The sequence below is a fragment of the Drosophila rhopaloa genome, unplaced genomic scaffold (assembly GCF_018152115.1).
Source record: "Drosophila rhopaloa isolate 14029-0021.01 unplaced genomic scaffold, ASM1815211v1 contig_167, whole genome shotgun sequence".
NCBI lineage: Eukaryota > Metazoa > Arthropoda > Insecta > Diptera > Drosophilidae > Drosophila > Drosophila rhopaloa.
This window is the reverse complement of record NW_025335047.1, coordinates 1,402,260-1,422,101: the sequence shown is the minus strand read 5'-3', so window position 1 is coordinate 1,422,101 and position 19,842 is coordinate 1,402,260. Positions and strand designations below refer to the sequence as shown.

At 45.9% G+C, this 19,842-nt stretch overlaps 3 protein-coding genes across 3 annotated transcripts; 2 read left to right on the top strand and 1 right to left on the bottom strand.

Annotated features, from left to right (window-relative positions):
* Positions 1 to 234: 234 nt before the first annotated feature.
* LOC108046607 (protein abnormal spindle) lies at positions 235 to 6,920 on the top strand. Its single transcript, XM_017126424.2, has 6 exons — positions 235 to 447; positions 520 to 696; positions 758 to 970; positions 1,052 to 5,939; positions 6,011 to 6,312; positions 6,381 to 6,920. Exons 1-6 carry the CDS (start codon positions 433 to 435, stop codon positions 6,654 to 6,656), a joined length of 5,871 nt encoding a protein of 1,956 aa, XP_016981913.2. The 5' UTR covers positions 235 to 432; the 3' UTR covers positions 6,657 to 6,920.
* Positions 6,921 to 6,925: 5 nt separating this feature from the next.
* On the bottom strand, positions 6,926 to 11,810 carry LOC108046608 (allatostatin-A). Its single transcript, XM_017126425.2, has 3 exons — positions 11,620 to 11,810; positions 7,778 to 8,220; positions 6,926 to 7,719 (listed from the first exon to the last, which is right to left on the bottom strand). Exons 2-3 carry the CDS (start codon positions 8,169 to 8,171, stop codon positions 7,649 to 7,651), a joined length of 465 nt encoding a protein of 154 aa, XP_016981914.2. The 5' UTR covers positions 8,172 to 8,220; positions 11,620 to 11,810; the 3' UTR covers positions 6,926 to 7,648.
* A 4,782-nt stretch (positions 11,811 to 16,592) lies between these two features.
* On the top strand, positions 16,593 to 18,194 carry LOC108046677. Its single transcript, XM_017126526.2, has one exon. The coding sequence runs from the start codon at positions 16,761 to 16,763 to the stop codon at positions 17,010 to 17,012; it is 252 nt and encodes an 83-aa protein (XP_016982015.1). The 5' UTR covers positions 16,593 to 16,760; the 3' UTR covers positions 17,013 to 18,194.
* The last annotated feature ends 1,648 nt before the right edge of the window (positions 18,195 to 19,842 follow it).

Sequence of the window (19,842 nt, the reverse complement as noted above, 5' to 3'; positions counted from 1 at the left end):
CACATGAAATCACTTATCAATTTTGAACGTACATATAAATTTGAATTTCGCGCTACTCCATCATTCAGCGCTATCGCTTACACTATTGTTATCGATAAGTAGTGTTGCGCAACGAAAACTTTAAACAACTATTGTAAACATTTAACAAAACAAGTTGAACACTCTGAACACTCCCAATGCTTGGCAATCGATATGTTTCGATAGTTCGTCAGCCTTTGCGCCAGCAATCAAACAATCAAATATCGGCGTCGCTTCGTTTCGAGCGGCTTCATTTCGAATCTGGATTTTGTTGGCGACGCTCTAATTTGTTTATTCGTTGTTTGTTAATTGTGTTAAGTGTTTAGTTAGTCGTTGTGTTAATGGGCCACTAAGTTCGCTGCGTGCCCGTTTGTATTTAGAGCCAGTTTTTTCTGTTTTTGGCCAGCGTTCGCAATGAGCGCCTTTGAGGTTAGTTAGGTCCTTCTTGTGGACCTCCGAAAATGGTTTCCTCGCAAATAACAAAATTCCCGGTACTTGCAGATCACAGTGACGCCTTCACGCCTCAAGCAAAAGAAGCGCGCAGAAGGACGCGAGCCTGCCGTGGTGGTCATGGCCCCCTTCTCCGCCAAGGCCATTGTGCAGTTCGAGGATGTGCCGGTAACCAAGACAGCCAGGCGCCAGGTGCGCGTCCTCAATCCCAGCGACGAGGACATCGAGGTTAGTGGGTCACCGACTGCCTGGCAACTGGTATTTGATCAATGAACTTGCCCATTTACAGGTCAAAGTGATGAAGGCCATCCGGGAGGAGCACAACCTGAGCCTCGAGTGGCTGGAGCACACGGTGCCCGCGCGCGATGAGGTGTCCATGGAGCTGGTGTGGAGCCCCCAAATCGAGGTGGCCTGCAAGGAGACGCTGCAGCTAATCGACAACCGCAATTTTCGCAAGGATGTGATGATCATACTCAAGTCCAAGAGTAACCAGCCGGTCAAGGTGCGCTAAAGACTGCAATTCCCACCCTCCATAAGTACTCACCCTTTATTTTGCATGTATCTCTTACCTTTTTACCTGAAGACTGCGCGCAAATTTCCCACCGTCGGCAAGACCCTGCAGCTGAAATCGCCGACAGGCGCTGGCAAAACAATGAAGAGCATAGTGACGGCTGCCATGCAGCAAAAGAAACGACTGTCAGCGGCAGCAGCTCCTGCCTCCAAGCAGCACTGGCGAGCTACCGCTCCTGCACGTCCTGCCGCCCGTCAAAATCCTCCTGTTCAGGCTCCATTGGCCGAGAAGAATGTATACAAGCAGCCAAAGGAAGAACCTGTTTACATTTCGCCACAGCCGCGCAGCCTCAAGGAGAACCTCAGTCCCATGACGCCGGGCAATCTGCTCGACGTGATAGACAATCTCCGGTTCACTCCCCTCAACGATACTCGTGCCATGGGATCAGCTGCCATTTTGCCGGACAACTTGGCTGCCTGGCCGACTCCCACACTTGCAGGTAATGCAAAACTAAGTGCCACCGAGATGCGACCACGTAGGATCACTACTGATGATCTAGAAGATCAGCCAGCCACAAACAAAACCTTCGATGTGAGGCATTCAGAGACCATAAACCTTTCCCTGGACACTTTGGACTGCTCCAAAGGCGAGGGACAAATGCAGACGCCCTTGAACAAAACCACCACCATCGTTCATGCCACGCAAACCAGAGCACTGGCCTGCATTCGCGAGGAGGAAGGGCCAAGTCCTCCGAGAACGCCCACAAAGAGCGCCATTCACGATCTGAAGAGGGACATTAAGCTGGTGGGCTCACCACTACGAAAATACTCGGAGTCCATGAAGGACTTGTCGTTGCTATCGCCGCAAACAAAGTACGCAATCCAGGGCTCCATGCCTAATCTTAATGAAATGAAGATCCGTTCGATCGAGCAGAATCGCTACTACCAGGAGCAACAGCCCCAGATAAAAGGCAAGGACTTGAATAGCTCCTCCAGCAGCGAGGCCAGTTTGGTGGGCCAGCAAGAGTTTCTGTTTAATCACAATGAAATCCTGGCTCAGTCAAGTCGCTTCAATCTCCACGAGGTGGGTCGAAGGTCACTCAAAGGTAGTCCGGTAAAGAATCCGAATCCCCACAAGCGCCGCTCTCATGAACTGAGTTTCTCGGATGCACCCAGCAACGAGTCCCTGCACCGGAACGAGACGTTGGCCATCTCACCGCCCAAGAAGCAACGGGTGGAGGACACCACTCTGACGAGGAGTGCAGCGCCAGCCAATGCATCCGCTCGGAGCAGTAGTGCCCACGCTTGGAGCGCCACCCAGTCCAAGAAGTTTAAACTGGCGCAAACCATGTCGCTGATGAAAAAGACCACCACTCCGCGAAAGGTCAGGGATACTGGAGTTCAAGCGCCTGTCAAGCTTTACGACTCGGAGCTGTATATGCAGACGTATATCAACCCTGATCCCTTTGCGGCCACCACTACAACGGATCCCTTCCTGGCATCCACCATGTATCTGGACGAGCAGGCTGTAGAGCGACATCAAGCGGACTTTAAGAAGTGGCTGAATGCCCTGGTTTCCATACCCGCAGACCTGGATGCGGATTTGAATAGCAAAATAGACGTGGGCAAGCTGTTTAACGAGGTGCGCAACAAGGAGCTGGTGGTGGCCCAAACCAAGGAGGAGCAGTCCATGAACTACCTAACGAAATACCGCCTGGAGACGCTGCGCAAGGCAGCCGTGGAGCTGTTCTTCAGCGAGCAGATGCGACTGCCCTGCTCCAAGGTGGCCGTGTACGTCAACAAACAGGCTCTCCGCATCCGCAGCGACCGCAATCTCCACCTGGACGTGGTCATGCAGCGCACCATCCTGGAGCTGCTGCTCTGCTTCAACCCTCTCTGGCTGCGCCTTGGACTGGAAGTGGTCTTTGGAGAAAAGATCCAAATGCAGTCCAACCGAGACATTGTGGGCCTCAGCACCTTTATTCTCAATCGCTTGTTCCGGAACAAGTTCGAGGAGCAGAGGTACAGCAAGGCCTACACTCTCACCGAGGAGTACGCAGAGACTATCAAGAAGCATTCGTTGCAGAAGATCCTCTTCCTGCTGCTCTTCCTCGACCAGGCCAAGCAGAAGCGCATCGTCAAGCACAATCCTTGCCTGTTTGTTAAGAAGTCGCCGCACAAGGAGACCAAGGACATCCTGCTGCGCTTCTCCTCAGAGCTGCTGGCCAACATTGGGGACATCACGCGGGAGTTGCGTCGCCTGGGCTACGTGCTTCAGCATCGGCAGACTTTCTTGGACGAGTTCGACTACGCCTTCAACAACCTGGCTGTGGATTTGAGGGATGGTGTAAGGCTTACCCGAGTTATGGAGATCATTCTGCTGCGCGATGACCTCACCCGGCAGTTGAGGGTGCCAGCTATCTCCCGCCTCCAACGGATCTTCAATGTAAAACTGGCTCTGGGTGCCCTTGGCGAGGCCAATTTCCAGCTGGGCGGTGACATCTCAGCCCCGGACATCGTAGACGGGCATCGCGAGAAGACACTCTCGCTGCTCTGGCAGATTATCTACAAGTTCCGCTCGCCCAAGTTTCATGCGGCGGCTGCGGTGCTTCAGAAATGGTGGCGTCGTCGCTGGCTGTACGTGGTCATCCAGCGGCGCATTCGCCACAAGGAGCTGATGCGTCGACACCGAGCTGCCACAGTCATTCAGGCCGTGTTCCGTGGTCACCAAATGAGGAAATACGCCAAGCTGTTCAAGGCGGAACGCATACAGGCCGCCATAGTCCTTCAGAAGTTCACACGTCGTTATTTGGCGCAAAAGCAGCTGTACCAGAGCTATCACAGCATCGTCACCATCCAACGTTGGTGGCGAGCCCAGCAGTTAGGTAGGGAATGCCGCCGGCGGTTCCTAGAGCTCCGACAGGCCGCCATCTTCCTGCAGCGCATCTGGCGACGCCGCCTCTTTGCCAAGAAGCTCTTGGCGGCGGCGGCCACAGCTCGACTTCAGCGATCCCAGAAGCAAAAGGCAGCTGCCAGCTACATCCAAATGCAATGGCGAAGCTATCAGTTGGGCAAAATTCAGCGCCAAAAGTTCCTGCGCCAAAGGGAACTCATCGTCCTCGTACAGCGCAGGATGCGGGGCAAGTGGAGTATGCTGAAGCAGCGGAAGGAGTTCCGGCAGCTAAAACAGGCGGCCATCAATGTGCAGCAACGCTGGAGAGCAGAGCTATCGATGAGGAAGCATCGAGCTTACTACTTGGCACTCCGCGCCGCCGTCCTTACGGTCCAGGCTCATAGGAGAGCCACAATCCAGATGAGGATCGAACGTAACAACTACCAATTACTACGTAAGAGTGTCATTTGCTTGCAGCAGCGCATGAGGGCCAACTGGAAAATGCGCGAGGAGAGGGAAAAGTATCTGCAGCTTCGCTACTCCACTATACTCATCCAAAGACGCTACCGCTTGCTTCAACAGATGATCAGGGATCGCAATGCTTACCTGAAAGCCCGCCAGTGCATCATCAATGTCCAGAGGCGCTGGCGAGCAACTGTGCAGATGCGTCGCCAAAAGGAGAACTACGTTCAGCTGCAGTCCACCACCAGATTCATCCAAACGAAATACCGTGCTAAGCGGCAGATGCAAAAACAGCGAGATGAGTATCTCCGGCTGAAAAAGGCAGCTCTGGTAGTCCAACAACGACGGCGGGCTCTGTTGCAGATGCGAAAGCAGCGACTGGAATTCCTGCAACTTCGCGAGGTGACCATAAAGCTACAGCGCAGGTTCCATGCCCAAAAGGCCATGAGGTTCATACGAGCCAAGTACCGAGGCACTCAGGCCGCTGTTAGTTGCTTGCAGATGCACTGGCGAGGGCATCTCCTCAGGAAGCGGGAGAGGAGCAGATTCTTGGAGCTGCGCCAGGCAGCCATAACTCTGCAAAGACGTTACCGAGCTCGTCTGGCCATGATCAAGCAATTGAAGAGCTATAACCAGCTCAAAAAGGCAGCTATCATTGTTCAAACCCGGTATCGAGCCAAGAAGGAGATGCAGAAGCAGGTGGTCGTATACCAAAAACAAAGGGAAGCCATCATCAAAGTGCAACAACGATTCCGTGGCAAGCTGGAAATGAGGAGGCAGATGGGAGTGTACCAAAAGCAGCGCCAGGCTGTCATCCGTCTGCAGAAGTGGTGGCGCAGTGTACGCGAAACGCGGCTTATTAGCGCGGGTTACCGCAGGATTCGACTCAGTTCATTGAGCATTCAGCGCAAGTGGCGGGCCACAGTTCAGGCTCGTCGCCAGCGGCAGATCTTCCTGGACACCATTCGCAAGGTGCGACTCCTGCAGACGTTTATCAGAGCCACTCTGGAGATGCGACAGCAGCGCATGGAATTTGAGATGAAGCGGAAGGCAGCTTTGGCGATACAGCGCCGGTTCCGTGCCCGCCAGGCCATGCTAAGGGCACGACAGGATTACCAGCTAATCCGATCCTCTGTGATCCTGGTGCAGCGCAAATTCCGCGCTAATCGCAGTATGAAACAAGCACGCCAGGAGTTTGTCCGGTTGCGAACTCTAGCCATCCATCTGCAGCAGAAGTTCCGTGGCAAGCGTCTGATGGTGGAGCAACGTGAACGTTTCCTGCTGCTTCGCCGCACCAGTCCTCACTTCCAGGCCCGTGCCCGTGGCTTCATGGCTCGCAAACGTTTCCAGGCCCTGATGACACCCGAGATGATGGAACTAATCCGCCAGAAACGCGCCGCTAAGGTGATACAGCGCTACTGGCGTGGCCATCTCACCCGGAGACGACAGAGGCACCAAGGTCTTTTGGCCATCCGAAAACGCCTTATTCTGCTGAGGGAGGAGGCGACGGCGGTCAACTCTGTGCGCTGCAAAGTCCAGGAGGCGGTGCGATTCCTTCGGGGACGCTTCATTGCCTCGGACGCCCTGGCTGTCTTAAACCGTTTGGGTGAGTATCTATTATTTGTTAAGTATCTGTAGTGGCCGACTCAACTAATCCCCGATTTCCAATCCCCGCAGATCGTCTTTCGCGCACTGTACCACACCTGCTGATGTGGTGCTCGGAGTTCATGTCCACATTTTGCTATGGAATCATGGCGCAGGCCATTCGCTCGGAGGTGGACAAGCAGCTGATCGAGCGCTGCAGCCGGATCATCCTCAATTTGGCCCGCTACAACAGCACGACGGTGAACACGTTCCAGGAGGGTGGCTTGGTGACCATTGCCCAGATGCTGTTGCGCTGGTGCGACAAAGACAGTGAAATATTTAACACGCTGTGCACCCTCATTTGGGTCTTCGCCCACTGTCCCAAGAAGCGAAAGGTAACGATTCACATACTAATAATATAGTTTGAATAAGACATGATAACTATTAATTTTGTGTTTCTTAGATCATTCATGACTACATGACCAATACAGAGGCCATTTACATGGTGCGAGAGACCAAGAAACTGGTGGCCCGCAAGGAGAAGATGAAGCAGAACGCCCGCAAGCCTCCGCCCACCTCTTTCGGACGTCATCAGACCCAAAAGATGAACTTCACGCCGAGTGCCCTGCCCAGCCTGGAGCCGGACTTCGGCATCATCCGCTATAGCCCCTACACGTTCGTCTCGTCCGTTTTCGCCTTCGACACAATTCTGTGCAAGCTGCAGATCGACATGTTCTAGTTCTAGTAAGATTCGTAATGTTAAATGTTTGAAACGTTTCTGTGTTGTATTTAAAATATTAAGATGAATTGTTAGACCAAGCTAGTTTTACCGAGACAATCGCAAATAAATTAAGGAAACCACAATGTAAAATAAAAGTTTAAGTAAGAATGTATATGCTGTAAAAGAATACTGTAACTAAAAGTTTATTACTAGAACTAAGTTTTTTTTTACGAGAAACCACAATCGGAGCTAAACAATAAATCAGATATTTGAAAGTCACAATCAACTGGATTTGCTTGCGCAGTTTTGCTGCGCTTATGTTTATTTGGGTAGGTATGCATGTATTCACAAAACAATTACATGTTTGTAATTATATAGTTAAATTAGTAATCACTTTGTTCAAACACTTAGTTACATCGATATTAGTATGCAGTAGTTTACCCAATATTCGTGCTCCTCCGGTTGCGACCACAACGAATGCCACTTGTGTCGCCCTTTTCGAGAGAGATTGCCCCAAGTATATATGTATGTTTAAATCCGCGTGTATATTAATTAATGCCCCTTTAAAATGTACATATATGGAGTACTGTAAATTGGATTGAATATGCATATATAATAGATTCGTATAACATTTTATGTATTTCCTTCTTGATAATTGCACACGCCAGTTTCGTTCTCAATATGTCACTTCATTTTTTTTGGTATTTTTCGCAATTTTATATTGGAGGCTGCCGCTATATGTCTCGATTGCATGAACTAAAAATTATTTATCTGGCTCTAGCGAATTACTATAAATATTTAAGGGACGAGGGGCGTGCAAAGAAATCGGTTGGATTAAAAGACATTTAGATAGGCTCCTGAATGTGTTTTAAGTTTGGAGAAGAGTCTCAGAGATTTAGCAAGTACTTGTTTGATAATAATAGTTAGGATTTGATTTGCTCCTTGGTCAAATGGCGCACGGCTGGAATTGGTTTAGTGCGCCATCCGATCAGGATGGATCCCGGGTTGACTTAACGTCGGCCCAGGCCAAAGTTGAAGGGCTGCGGACGCGTCGTCCTCTTGTTCTGTCGGCCGGGTCGCACTGCAAGCCCAAGGATTAAAAGGATATGTGGGATGGGAGAAGCAGGTGGGCTACTTACCACCACGCTCGGCTGCCAAATAGTTCGCTGGCGGCACTCTGTAGTCGATCTCGTTGTCCTGCTCGTAGTCGTAATCGCTCCGCTTGCCCAGTCCGAAGGAGTAGGGACGAGACCTCTTGCCCAGGCCGAAGTTGTAGACCGGCAGCCGTTTCATCCCGGCTCCTCCGTTCGTGTACATATAGGCCCGCCGACCCAGGCCGAAGGCGTAACGCTCCACCCGCTTGTCGATGTTGTCCGCCCCGTTGTCGCCCATGTCGTCGGCGGCCAGCAGGACATCTGCATCGCTGTCGCCGGACACGGCACTACGCTGATCCTGGCCAATGACCGGGGAACTGGCGATGTAGCCGACACAGCAAACGGCCAGCAGCAGGAGGTGGGCGTGAAGGGAGTTCATTGTGGGACGGGGGGCGTGGCACGGGATGGGGCACGTCTGGCTGCCGCTGCTGCAAAAACGAGAGAAGACAAAGTGAGCAGGCGACGAATAGAATTTTAAGCGCCCGCTCCCCAATTCTCTGTGTGTCAAAGCGTTGCATACTTTGCGGCCGACACTTGTCGCCTCGCGCAAACATGGATACGCGTGAGATAGGGTGACTCGATGTTATGATAAGCCACATCGAAGGACGGGTTCTTAGGTTTTTAAAAAATTCATTTCATAATTCCCATTTTAAAGAATAAAATATCTTGTGTATGTATAGTGTACCAAAGCTTAAAGCAGTGTCTTTAATAAGTAAGCTGCCAAAGAAATATGAATTCATTTAATATACATATGTTAAATAAAGATTATTTATAAGTTGTTTATGAAGGAATTTTCTGTATTGCAATACGTCTTGCCAAAAATAAAGGTACACCAATCAAAATACAAGTATCAAGCTATTAAATTAAAAATATATTAAATAAAATCAAAGTTAAATGATGCCAAACAGAACCTCTAATTCTATTCTTCCACACAAATCCAATCACCCTAATGTGTGCCTTCGTTTACGAATATTTATGCAAAATAAAGAAACAAACAATCGACGAGGAATTTGGCCAAACACAAAATATGTCAACGGCAAACAAATGTCGACGCGTTGACAGCCTGGCAATAGCAAGCAAACAGAGGCCAAAATAACCAACGAATAAAAATGGGCTGCAGAACGCGTAAAAATGTGGCAAAAACGTTTGATGCCACCGACTGAATAGCTGTGCGCCACCGACTGAATAGCTGTGCGGAAGGTCTTTGGCCAACTGGAATTGCAGCAGACGGGTTTTCTTTTCTGCTGGCCTTGCAGGTCGGGCCGTAAAAGTTGAATTTGATCCGCGAAATGGGTGGCTTAACTCCCGCCGCAGATGCCACAATTAACAAAGACAATTACCCAAAAATTAAAGCCAGTCGAGACGTGAAATGCTCTGGCGGGGTGTCCTTTTCGCAGGATTCCATTAGCGGAATGGCAGTGCCAGTAAGTGGCAGTCATCAACGCTTTTGTTGAGATGTCAGTGCCATCAGTTGAAAGTGCACAACTGTTTTCACTGCCGTGGTTGCATTTCCGCCGGAAAACTTGGCAGTCGGGGCACGTAGAACCCCAGTGCCTCCAGCTTACTTATTGTTTGGCTAGGCAAATGAACTTTTCTGGCAATTTTCTCTAAAGGCCTCCGACTTAGCAGCTTAGTAAGTACGCGGCTCGTTGTCGCCCATAATTATGTGCAAACACTGGGCAAATCAATTAATCGAAGCCTACGCTCTGTGCTCCAAATGTTGCGCATACGCACCGTGGCCGGCCATAAATCGCTGGGTGCATGTGCAACAGCGCCACAAATCATGCAACAGGTTCGCCAACAGACCGCAAAAGGCAGCCAAGACCCCCGACCTCCGTGTTTGATTTACAATGGCAGCACTCCGGATGGCAGCTGTGCATTTTCCACGCAGGACAATAAAAGCTCCGGCTGCAAAAGGCTATGGCCACGAGATAATAGGCGGAAAATCGTCACATTTGTTAGACTTTATCAACCGCAACACGGCGAACACGACGACAAAAACAAAAACAACGAGGAGCAGCTATCGTAAATCTGATGGGGGCAAAACAAGTTTTGTGAAAAGTGTCAACACCTTTCACTATTATTTCCATTCGTGCAATAAAATCTTGTTTGTCGCACTGCTGCGCCCTTGGTCGCAAATGAGATTCAGGCATTATCTGTTTATGAATTTACGCCACTTTTGGCCATAACTCTTCTGCTCTGCTGGGCTTTTCTCATATCCGCAGCGGCGATTAGTTTTGACCGAGGCAAAATGCAACGGAAATTCAAAGGAGCGGCCAAGAAGGTCGTCTTCTGTCCTGGCCTAATTAAGTTGGGAAACTTTCCCAGTTGCCGATGAAGCAGCCAGGGCAAAGGGCAACACAACACAGGCCAAAGGATACAAGCCAATTTTCAGCTTTCGCGGTGAAACAATTTCAGCTGATGTGGCAAATTACGACCGACAGATCCCTAAGCTGAACCTCAAAATGAGCAAAAATTAGCTGTGTGCAATTGAAACGCTTTTTTAAATTGAAAGCCCTGCCAGGGGCGAAAGCGCCCGCGTTCACCTTTACTCTCTAAGCTCCCCTAATTAAGTTACGTTCAGGTAATGAAGTGGCTAACTTCTTTGCGCCAATTTATGGCGGTTAGGCAATAAAAACCCAGCACCTCATGGCCCCCTTTGTTTTGTTTTGAGATGCTGCTGACCCTTGTGCGCCCATTCAGTCCCCCCACTTTCTTGTTTTTCTTTAATTTGACATGTGTATCAATTCTGCGAGTAAACATTGCGACTGACCCCGGAGCGGCGAATCGTGCCCCATCTGCCCCATCTGCCATCCGGAGCAGCCCATAACTTGCCCCAACATCAATCAACAATTGTCCTCCGATTTGTTTATTTAATATTCTCGTCCTTGGCTTTTGGGTTTCCTATGTGTGATCCCATTTTTCTGCTCTCGGGCGCCATGTTATTTATTTAATTACAATTTGATTGAGGCTTGTCTTTTGTCTTCTAGCAGCGCCTCTGCGATTGCGAACGATTTGGCTGAGAGTTGCTGATTTAGACCCTAGACCCTGTTGCCATATGTCAATTGTTGCCTGAGGCATTTTATATAATCAAATTTGGCCTTGTCTCCGCGCTAAGCGATTGAAAACGAATTGAATTTGAGGGTTTTCTTTAGATCAAAAACCAATACAAATTGCATTGCGTTTTTATTGCATACTTTTTGGGGCAAATGTTCTGATTGAGTTTTGGGTCTATTGGCAAAGTGCGAACATTTTTGGGAGATATATTCAGATAGACTTTTTGGGTCAAAGGTGAAGCGTATTTGTAAAAGTATCAGAAAAACAATTGATTAAAAACTGAAAAAAATCCTCAACTTATGTATAAAATACAATACAGTTATCCTAATCCTATCCTATTTTAAATAACAATTGTTATTAAACGTTTTTTTAATGCATTTTCACATTATATGTTTTGAATAAGAAATACAGAACAAATTTTATAAATGAATTGTACACAAAATTTTAAATTTTAACTTTGTTTTAATTATAAACGTACGTTAAATTGGGATTTTGTTAAAAACAGTGATTAATATAATTACATCACTTAAATAATTTCCTATCCGAAATTGAACTCTTAGTTATGTTAAAAAATGATGGTCTACTTTATATATAAAATTGTATTATATTTTGGATAGTTATGAGACACGCAACAACTATGTTTAAAAGGTAATTCTCCAATTTACTAACGCCGGATTTATTATTTAATTAAAGATTACAAGCCTATGCAAGCCTTCACTTAAACTACTCTAATCAAATATTTTAAATATTCAATTATATGCACAACTTACAGCAAGATCCAAAAGCCGCTGGGAAAACTGACACGCAATGCACAAAAATCGCGATGCAACTTTTGCAGGATCGATTCGGGGATTGGCACTCTGGGACACAGGATACGCGGTGAAACTTGGAGGTTCTAGAGGTTCCGCGGAGTCGTTCGCCTGCTGCTCCTGTGGCACGTTGACAGATCAAATGTCGGTTAAGTTTTGAATCCGCATCCGCTGGCACTCGGCCTCTTATATTTGCGATTTGCGCGCCGTTATCAACGAACCACCCACACGACAGCCGCAAGAAGTGACGACAATGTGTGGTGAGTTTACGGCGGATTCTCACCACGAACGAAGGGTGGTTTTGGGTCGTGTTGTGGGGTCCTTTGCGCCCAAGGATGTAACAAGTGGCCATGGCCATGCGGCTTTTCCGGAAAGCCAAGCCAAGAAACCGCTCCACGACGATGGTGAAACCAAAGTCGAGATAATTCCGACGTTCTGAGATGGTGAGGAAAGTTGCAACTGGAGGATGCACTGCTGCATATATGCTAGTCAACGGTGCGTGTGATGAATGCGATGTTGGGGTTCATTAGGATATACCCCGACACCCACGGAACATCAGCCGGCAATGTGTGCCCAACTATTTCTCATTTCAGCGGAAAATTGCCAGCTGACTGGGCGCGCATTACTCAAATGCAGGACACTTGCCCTCCGGCGCCTTTAACCCATCTTTGTGGGGAATCCTCAGAAAACGGCTGACATCTCAAATGACATGCAACCCGGGCTTTATCCCAGTAGCCCCCTTCTTTGGCGGTAACATTTCAAAAGCGAAACGTCAAGGAATTTTATGCGGAATGCCAGCATCTATTTCATAGCGCTGCCTTGGGCCCACAACGCATAACTTTTAACATTTGTCCTGCTGCCACATTTGCCCTGTTCTCCGCTCGGCTTTCTTCGCGGATTACACAAATGTGTGGCTAAGTCCAATTCGACGCACTTTGTCGATTTTGCTAGAAACATCTTTAGGCGGATTATTCATTTGTGTATAAGTGCAAGCTTTGTTTGGTTATATTATTCCAAAAGGGAGCTGAAGTGGTTGATTTGTTAAAAATTGTAATTGCTTCGGATTAACTTTCTTACTGTGAAGAACACATAATTCTTTCTTAAATCTTTGCTTTTATAAAGCCAAAGCAATTATAACGAAACTCCTGGACAATTTATCAGCTTTTTCATTAGATTTCTTTTATATAATATATCATTTGACTTCTGATACGACAATTTTTTTGAATTTGTGGCATTACCCATTTGATTTCCGTACAGTGGTATTTTGACATTATTTCTAATCAATCTGCTTACGTTTCTCCAATACGTTTCAATGCATTCCGGGCAATTAACCAGATGGGGGAAAAAGGGACTGGGGAAATAATCATTACCCAAGCGAATCCCGCTGAGACGATGCTAAGTTGTAAATAGTTTAATTACGAATAAAAGAAAAAATCGCTGGCTAATTGGAAAATATTGAGAAAATATACACATTGATTGGCCATCCACCCCCTGAATACGGATAAAAACGGTCTGGGGAACACGGGTCGTATACGCAATGCTAGGAGAACAGCGTGAAATCGAGGGGACTCACCGAAATTGCATTGAGATTTGTGGCGCAATTACAATTTGTCCTAGAAATTTATACGTTTTTATGGCTTTCTAAGAAAAATGGCGGCTAATTGTGGGCATGACGTCAGTAGTCATCAGAAGGGCATTAAGTTCCTGAAAAGCCATTGGCATCATCGCGATACCTTGGCCAATAACTGCAGCTGCACTTGGGGACATTTACTTCCAATGGTTATGTGGATTTAGCCATATGAATTTGAATACATTTGTCACCGCGTGCGTTTCATACTCACCACAGGGCCATCGATCATAAATCAGGCTGATAAGAGGGCCTAATGACATGGCCCGCAACACCAAAACATGGCCAAAGCGTGGCCTGGCGCGTCATCGCACCGGAACAGGTTAATAAATTTCCCAGCGGTCTAATCACAGGCCAAGCAGCTTATTTGGGTGTTTGGCATCTGGCTTGCGGATTGGGCCATGTGTGCATATGGCCAGAAGGAGGATATGTGACTCGATTCGATTTCTGTCCGCTTTTGCAGAAGACAAGTTCAGCTATAAATCATCATCGCGGACCGGCGGCGGTAGGCAAAATAAGGCAAAATAAGGCAAAACAAAGACACAAAATTAAACCTGCAGTTGGCCGGGCCAAAGACACCGAGGCACCCAACCAGTTTAGCCCACACCTACTCCACACACAGCGATACGATACTAACTTCCCACCGAAAAAATGCATAAGCGAAAACATAAAAATAACCAAAGAAAACATTTTTGTAGTTTGTTAGACCGACGAAAAAAATACAAAAATCAAAACAACAATAAAAAAATGGAAAATCACGATTCTTATGCAGGTTTTCGGAGATTTTTCCCACAACAAGTTTTCGTTTGGTGTTTTTTCATCTCTTTTAATTGATTCTGCGCATGAGAAAAACGCAGTGCAATGTGCACTTGAGATCCAGATGAACTTATGTGGCGTCAGATATCAGCAACTTGGCCAACAACAATGGCAGCGGCAAGTAGAAGCCACTGACTGGCGGCATAAATATGCATTTATAATTAGGAGTCAGCCCAGCGAAGTCGAAAGCCGGCGAGATTTACGGCCAAGACAAGAGGTCTTTTGGCCAGATGCGTAGTCGAGAATCGAATCTCAGGAGGAAAGTGGGTGGCATGCGAAAGGCCAAAAAGGTTTGGATTTAAAGGCCTAAATCAGAAATCAACACAATAATTTTGTTTAATTTTCTAAAAGCCAAGACCGAAGTAAAGAAAAGATTTTACTGTTATATTTTTAATTTGTGTTTTTTTAATGTAGTGCAAGTTTTATACTGAAGACTTATCTCTGTAACAACTCAGTATTTAGATTTATATATAATTTAACTTGTAATAGTCGCTTGTTTTTTATAAACATTTTTACATTGTTTAATCAGCAAGTGTAATATAAAATAGCTTTTAATTTTATCAGACATAAAGTTAATATATTCTTGACGGATTTCTTCATAGATAAGACAAAAAATATAGCTGAATGAAAATGCAATGAAAAAGTATCATTTGGTTGAGCTTTTTTTATTGTAGTGGGTCTCCGCCATCATCTATTTTTAGATACTTCTGGTAAGCACTATTATTTTAGCCGCAACTGTTTACACAATAAGTAACTGCAATACATACTTACTCAAGTACGCCGGGAAGAGTCGTAAAGTAAAGTCGTTAAAGAATGTTACTCTCTCTTCTGCTGCAGCTTCTACTCTCTCGCTCGATGACACACTTTTCTACATAAGTGGGTGAGCAAACGATCACCTGTGTGTGATTGTGTTTGCTTGTTTGCTAGCACTCCACTCCAAGCACAAACAAACATACGTTCTCCATTCTACGCTTCGCTGCATTGAAATTTCTTTTTTCGCTTTCTTTTCGATCGGAGTGGAGTACTCTTTCTCTTTCGCTCGCTCTCTGTTCTGTACTCTCTCCTGTTCGCTCTTTCCCCCGCTCTGCTGACGTCAGCAGCGACCGAGGTGTTATATAGTGTTATATGGGTCACCGTGACTTTTGGGTTCTTGGAGAAAACTGGTAGTGCGAGTCTTCTGCTGCTTCTTCTCCTTCTGGCTGAGGAAAGTGACGATCGATCGAAAGCGAATGCGTTTGTTTGTCTCTTTTGCTTTTTTCTTTGCTCTCACCAGTTGGAAATTCTTTGGGTCGGTTCTTTTGGGGTCAGGTTCAGGCTGTTAGAAAGGCATTTCCTTTTGCTCTTTAATGGCTTTTACCACTCACATTTAATTACGAAAAAGTAAGACCGAAATATAAGCTGAGCAACCAAAAAAACTTACAATATAAAGTCTGCTGTGAAAGGTGAATGAAACTTAATGAATGCCAGCAACAACAATAAACAGGTGAGTCGCTGCATTGCTTAGTGATTTTCACTTGCTGCTTTTGTTGCTGTTTTTACTGTTGTTGTGGTTTTTGTTGCGAGCGTGCCAGTGGAATTCGCAAATTGTTATGAGTAAAACTACAACAAAAACAAAGCTCCACCGAAAGAGAAATAAGAAAAAAATAAAAAATAAAAAAATACATACAAGACGACGTAAAGATTACACAAGCGCAGCGTCGTCAATTTGGGACGGTGGAAGGGGGAGGGATGGATTGGGGAGGCATTAGAAACAACACAACAACACTCTTTGCTGCAATCAAGAAAGCTCTCCCAAAAGCAGCGACTGCGACACCGACTGCGACTGCGGCAGCACAGAGAGCCTGATCAGCTGCAGAAGATACACGAAAAATAAAATTTAATTTTATGATCTTACATATACATTTTAATTTCTAAAAAGATTTTGACTTAATATTAGAAAAAGCTAAACATCTAAGATAAAAGAGGCATTACGATATAGCTTAACATCCTCCAACTTTGTGTACATTATTATTTATATTAATAATTACCACAATATTTTTTTAAATTGGTAAAATGTTATAAAGCTGTTCTTTAATTCAACCATTAAAACCTGTGGCAGTTAACCTCGTCAAAATTCGGAATAAAAGGTTATATGCATCTACCAAATAAGGTTTGTAACTCTACCAAATTGATATATTTTGAGTGCCAAACTCCTAAGAATAATTGCTAGAAATATATTAAGGTATGTTGTTATAGATTTCTTACTGTAAGTATTTGAATTCAATCTGCATTTTTTTGTTGTGTAGAGAAATTTAACATTTCACTGCAGCAAAGTTTGCAGCAGCATCGACGTCGACAGCGCGCTCTCCCTCAACAGCTGCTGATCGCAGCGCTCTTTTTTGACTGGGGATTGGGGCTCTCTCTCCGCTCATCGCTGGCAACGTCGACGTCGCTGCCGCAGCGCTGCCGATCGGGGCCTGGCCACAAAAACAACACCACAGCTTTTCGAAATTAGTTCTAGTGAGTCTGTGAAAGTGTGAGCGACTGCGAGGCGCGATCAATTGGCAAACAACCGCAAGCGGATCCACTGCTCCACACGCCAAACGAAACGCCACGCCGAATATCATCGAATATAAAAAGCGGACTACCCCACAAACAACAACTACACATCACGTGCAACATGTCCCATCAGTGCAGCTGCGGTCGCGACCTCAACAACAACTACGTCTCGTACACGAACGCCTACGCCAATGCAAATGCCTCGTTGGACCGCGAGGCGGCCACCAGTGGCAAGTCCGGCGGTCCGCCGCGGGCCCAGCTGACGGCCAAGGTGATGTTTGGCACGGTGGGCGCCATCAAGGAGCTGCGTGACAAGGAGCAGCAGCAGCAGCGACAGGCGGCGGCGGCACGGGCGGGCGAGAGGCGCAACTGAGAGCGGGGGCGGAGCGGCCCGAGGGGCGGGGCGGGACGAACGACCGTTGGAGCGGTCGAGTGCTGTGCTGTGGGTTGTCGGCGGGGGATCTCTGGCTGATCGAAAGAAGGGTAACATGAAGACTTGGACAATGCTGCAAGGACCTGGATTAATCAACAATAATTCAAGCAACAGGTGATTTGGTTTAATCATGAGGAATTCGCGCAGCTCCAAGAAATCCAGTTGAACATATTCAATCATAATGAATTCGCGGTACTCCCAAGATTCTACAAGTAATCCAAATAATTCGAATCGTTCGGGCTCCGATGACTCAAATGGGTGATCCCTGGATCACGTTAGAGGCTTCAAAGTTTTGGCAGGGGACGGGCAATCTGTGTAACGACATTCCTTCTCAACAAAAACTATCCAAAAAACAAAAAAAAACAAAGTACATCACATATTTATACACTTTTTTTTGTCTGCCACAACTTCTCTAACACTCTCTCTCTTTCTCCTGTAAGCTTCAGCAGACTTCTTTGATTCAATGTAAATTGTTTATTACATATATTTATACATATACTACTTAGTGCAATACCTTAGCTATACACAGAAACACACACACACACACGCGTAGCCTTAAGTTTGTTTTATTTTGTAAGTGCACACGCATACACTCACTCATTTTACAATGTTGTTTAATTTTGTTTTGTTGTTTACGCGCTCTGCGAGTTTTGGCTGCGAGTCTGGAGACTTCCAGGTGCTGCTGCATCTCAAAACGCAAGGCACGTAACCCACACACACCCCCATATAAACCATATAAATATAGCTACACATATGCCTAATCTTTAATACCCATACTACTGTTATTACTTCTAATAATCATATTGTATATGCCGCACGAAGAGACGAAACAGAAACGTAAAAGAAAAGGAAAAAGAAAACTTAAAATTATTATTAATCCAAATGGGATGGTGTTTGCTCAAGTGATTTGTACTAAAATGGAAGCGAAATAAATTAAATCGCCAATCGAAGCTCAATTGAAGTGCTGTAAATTGCGTATGTTTCGAGAGAGCGAGCGGAGCATCTACAATATATTTATTATACCTATAAAATAATATTAATATGTATGTCTACTTGTACATCTATTTATAGAGCTAATCCCAACAAAGGCGAATAAAAATCGAACTTTTAATAAACTGAAAACGAAATCGAAAACTTCGGGGCCTCTGCAGATTGGCGATTTCAATTACTCGAACAATGGACTGTAGATACCGTTCGTTGAGTGGGCGGGGGCAAACCTTTTTCTTCGCCGGCCGTCTGCGTGTGAAAGTAAGAAACAAGAAGCAGAAAACATTCAAATAAATTATAAATTACAATAAAGCAAAGGGGAAACGTAAACGTAAAATATGCGAAACGAAAGCGAAGTCTCCGGCCAGAAGGCGAAAAGCCAAAGGCAACCTCGTGTATTATATTATTCCAGCGATTCTTTTCGTATTCTGCCGCCGTCTCGCACTCTTTATCGCCCTCTCTTCTAATTACGAAGCACTCCGGCTTTTTTCTTCATTTTTTTTTGTGTTTGAGAGTGTGTGCGTGAGCGGAGAACGTTCGCTGGTTCTTACGCTCGTAACAGTGACCCAGTCTCGGGCTCTATAACTCGGAAAGCAGAGTCGCAACCCGGCACTCAGCTGTCGTCATCGGCGGTCCCAAATGGCGGTTCATTTCGCTCCCACTTGTCGCCCACGCCGCCCCCTCGTCACGCCCCCGTAGAACGTCGCTTTGTGGATCAAAGTCAGATTGGTTTTGGCTTTTTTTGTACATTTTCAGGGGGACTTTTTACACTTTCGACCCAAAAGGTACATGTGCAATGTCCAGAACTCTAGCAATATATTATAGGTTTTATGACTTTAACTTTTCCATAATAAAACTAAGAATGGTTTACGTTTGCTTGGATCTTTCCTTTTTTAATTTGTTTTGAAATCAAATCATTATACTTCGCAAAAGTTCGTCTCTTTTGAATAAATGTAATTGCATATACAATACATTATTGTGTTATTGCAAGGGTATATTGACTTCTCCGTCGTTTTCATTCTTATCCGTCGTTTTGGAGGGCGCTCACAGTTCAATTGAATCCAATTGACCAAGTGCGTGGCTCTTGTCAAGCAAATACATTTGCTTACGTATACTTAATTTACGAGGCGTATACGTAATGCAACGCCCACCAATGCACCGCTCGGCTAGTGGAAGATTAGAGCCAGTCGGGGAATGCTAATTGAACCCATTTACTGTGCCGACTGGATCACATTTTATTGCTCTTTAGCTGCTTACCTTTGACTTTGTCTCTTGGCAATTGCACCAGCTGCGGCGCAATTGGTGATGATCCAACTCTACCGCTTACCCGGCTTCTCGACCGATTTCATCACTGCCTCGGATTCGGATTCGGATTCCGATTCCGATCTGATAACATCACGTGTAAGTGCAGCTAAAAGCATTTAAGAGACGATGAGAATCCGGGCAATGGGCCAAAGTGTGAGGGGAATCACTTACTCGTGAGTAAGCACTTTGAAATGCCTGCATCTTAGTCGAAGAAATAAACTACCTTTATTTATTTGGAATTTATGCAATGTTTACGTATGGTTTTTTAATATACATATATTTTTTTCATTATTGGCTTATATTTGATTTTCTTATACTTCAAAAAATGTATGAATCTATGAAAGTATTCTTACCTGAAAGTAATCTTAATCTTTAAGCAGAACAAATTTAGGTGGTAGACACGGCAAAATACAGAGATGCACAGAAATTTGTAGGCTGCTTCTTAAATGTTTATTTACTAAGCTTTAGACCGATCGTA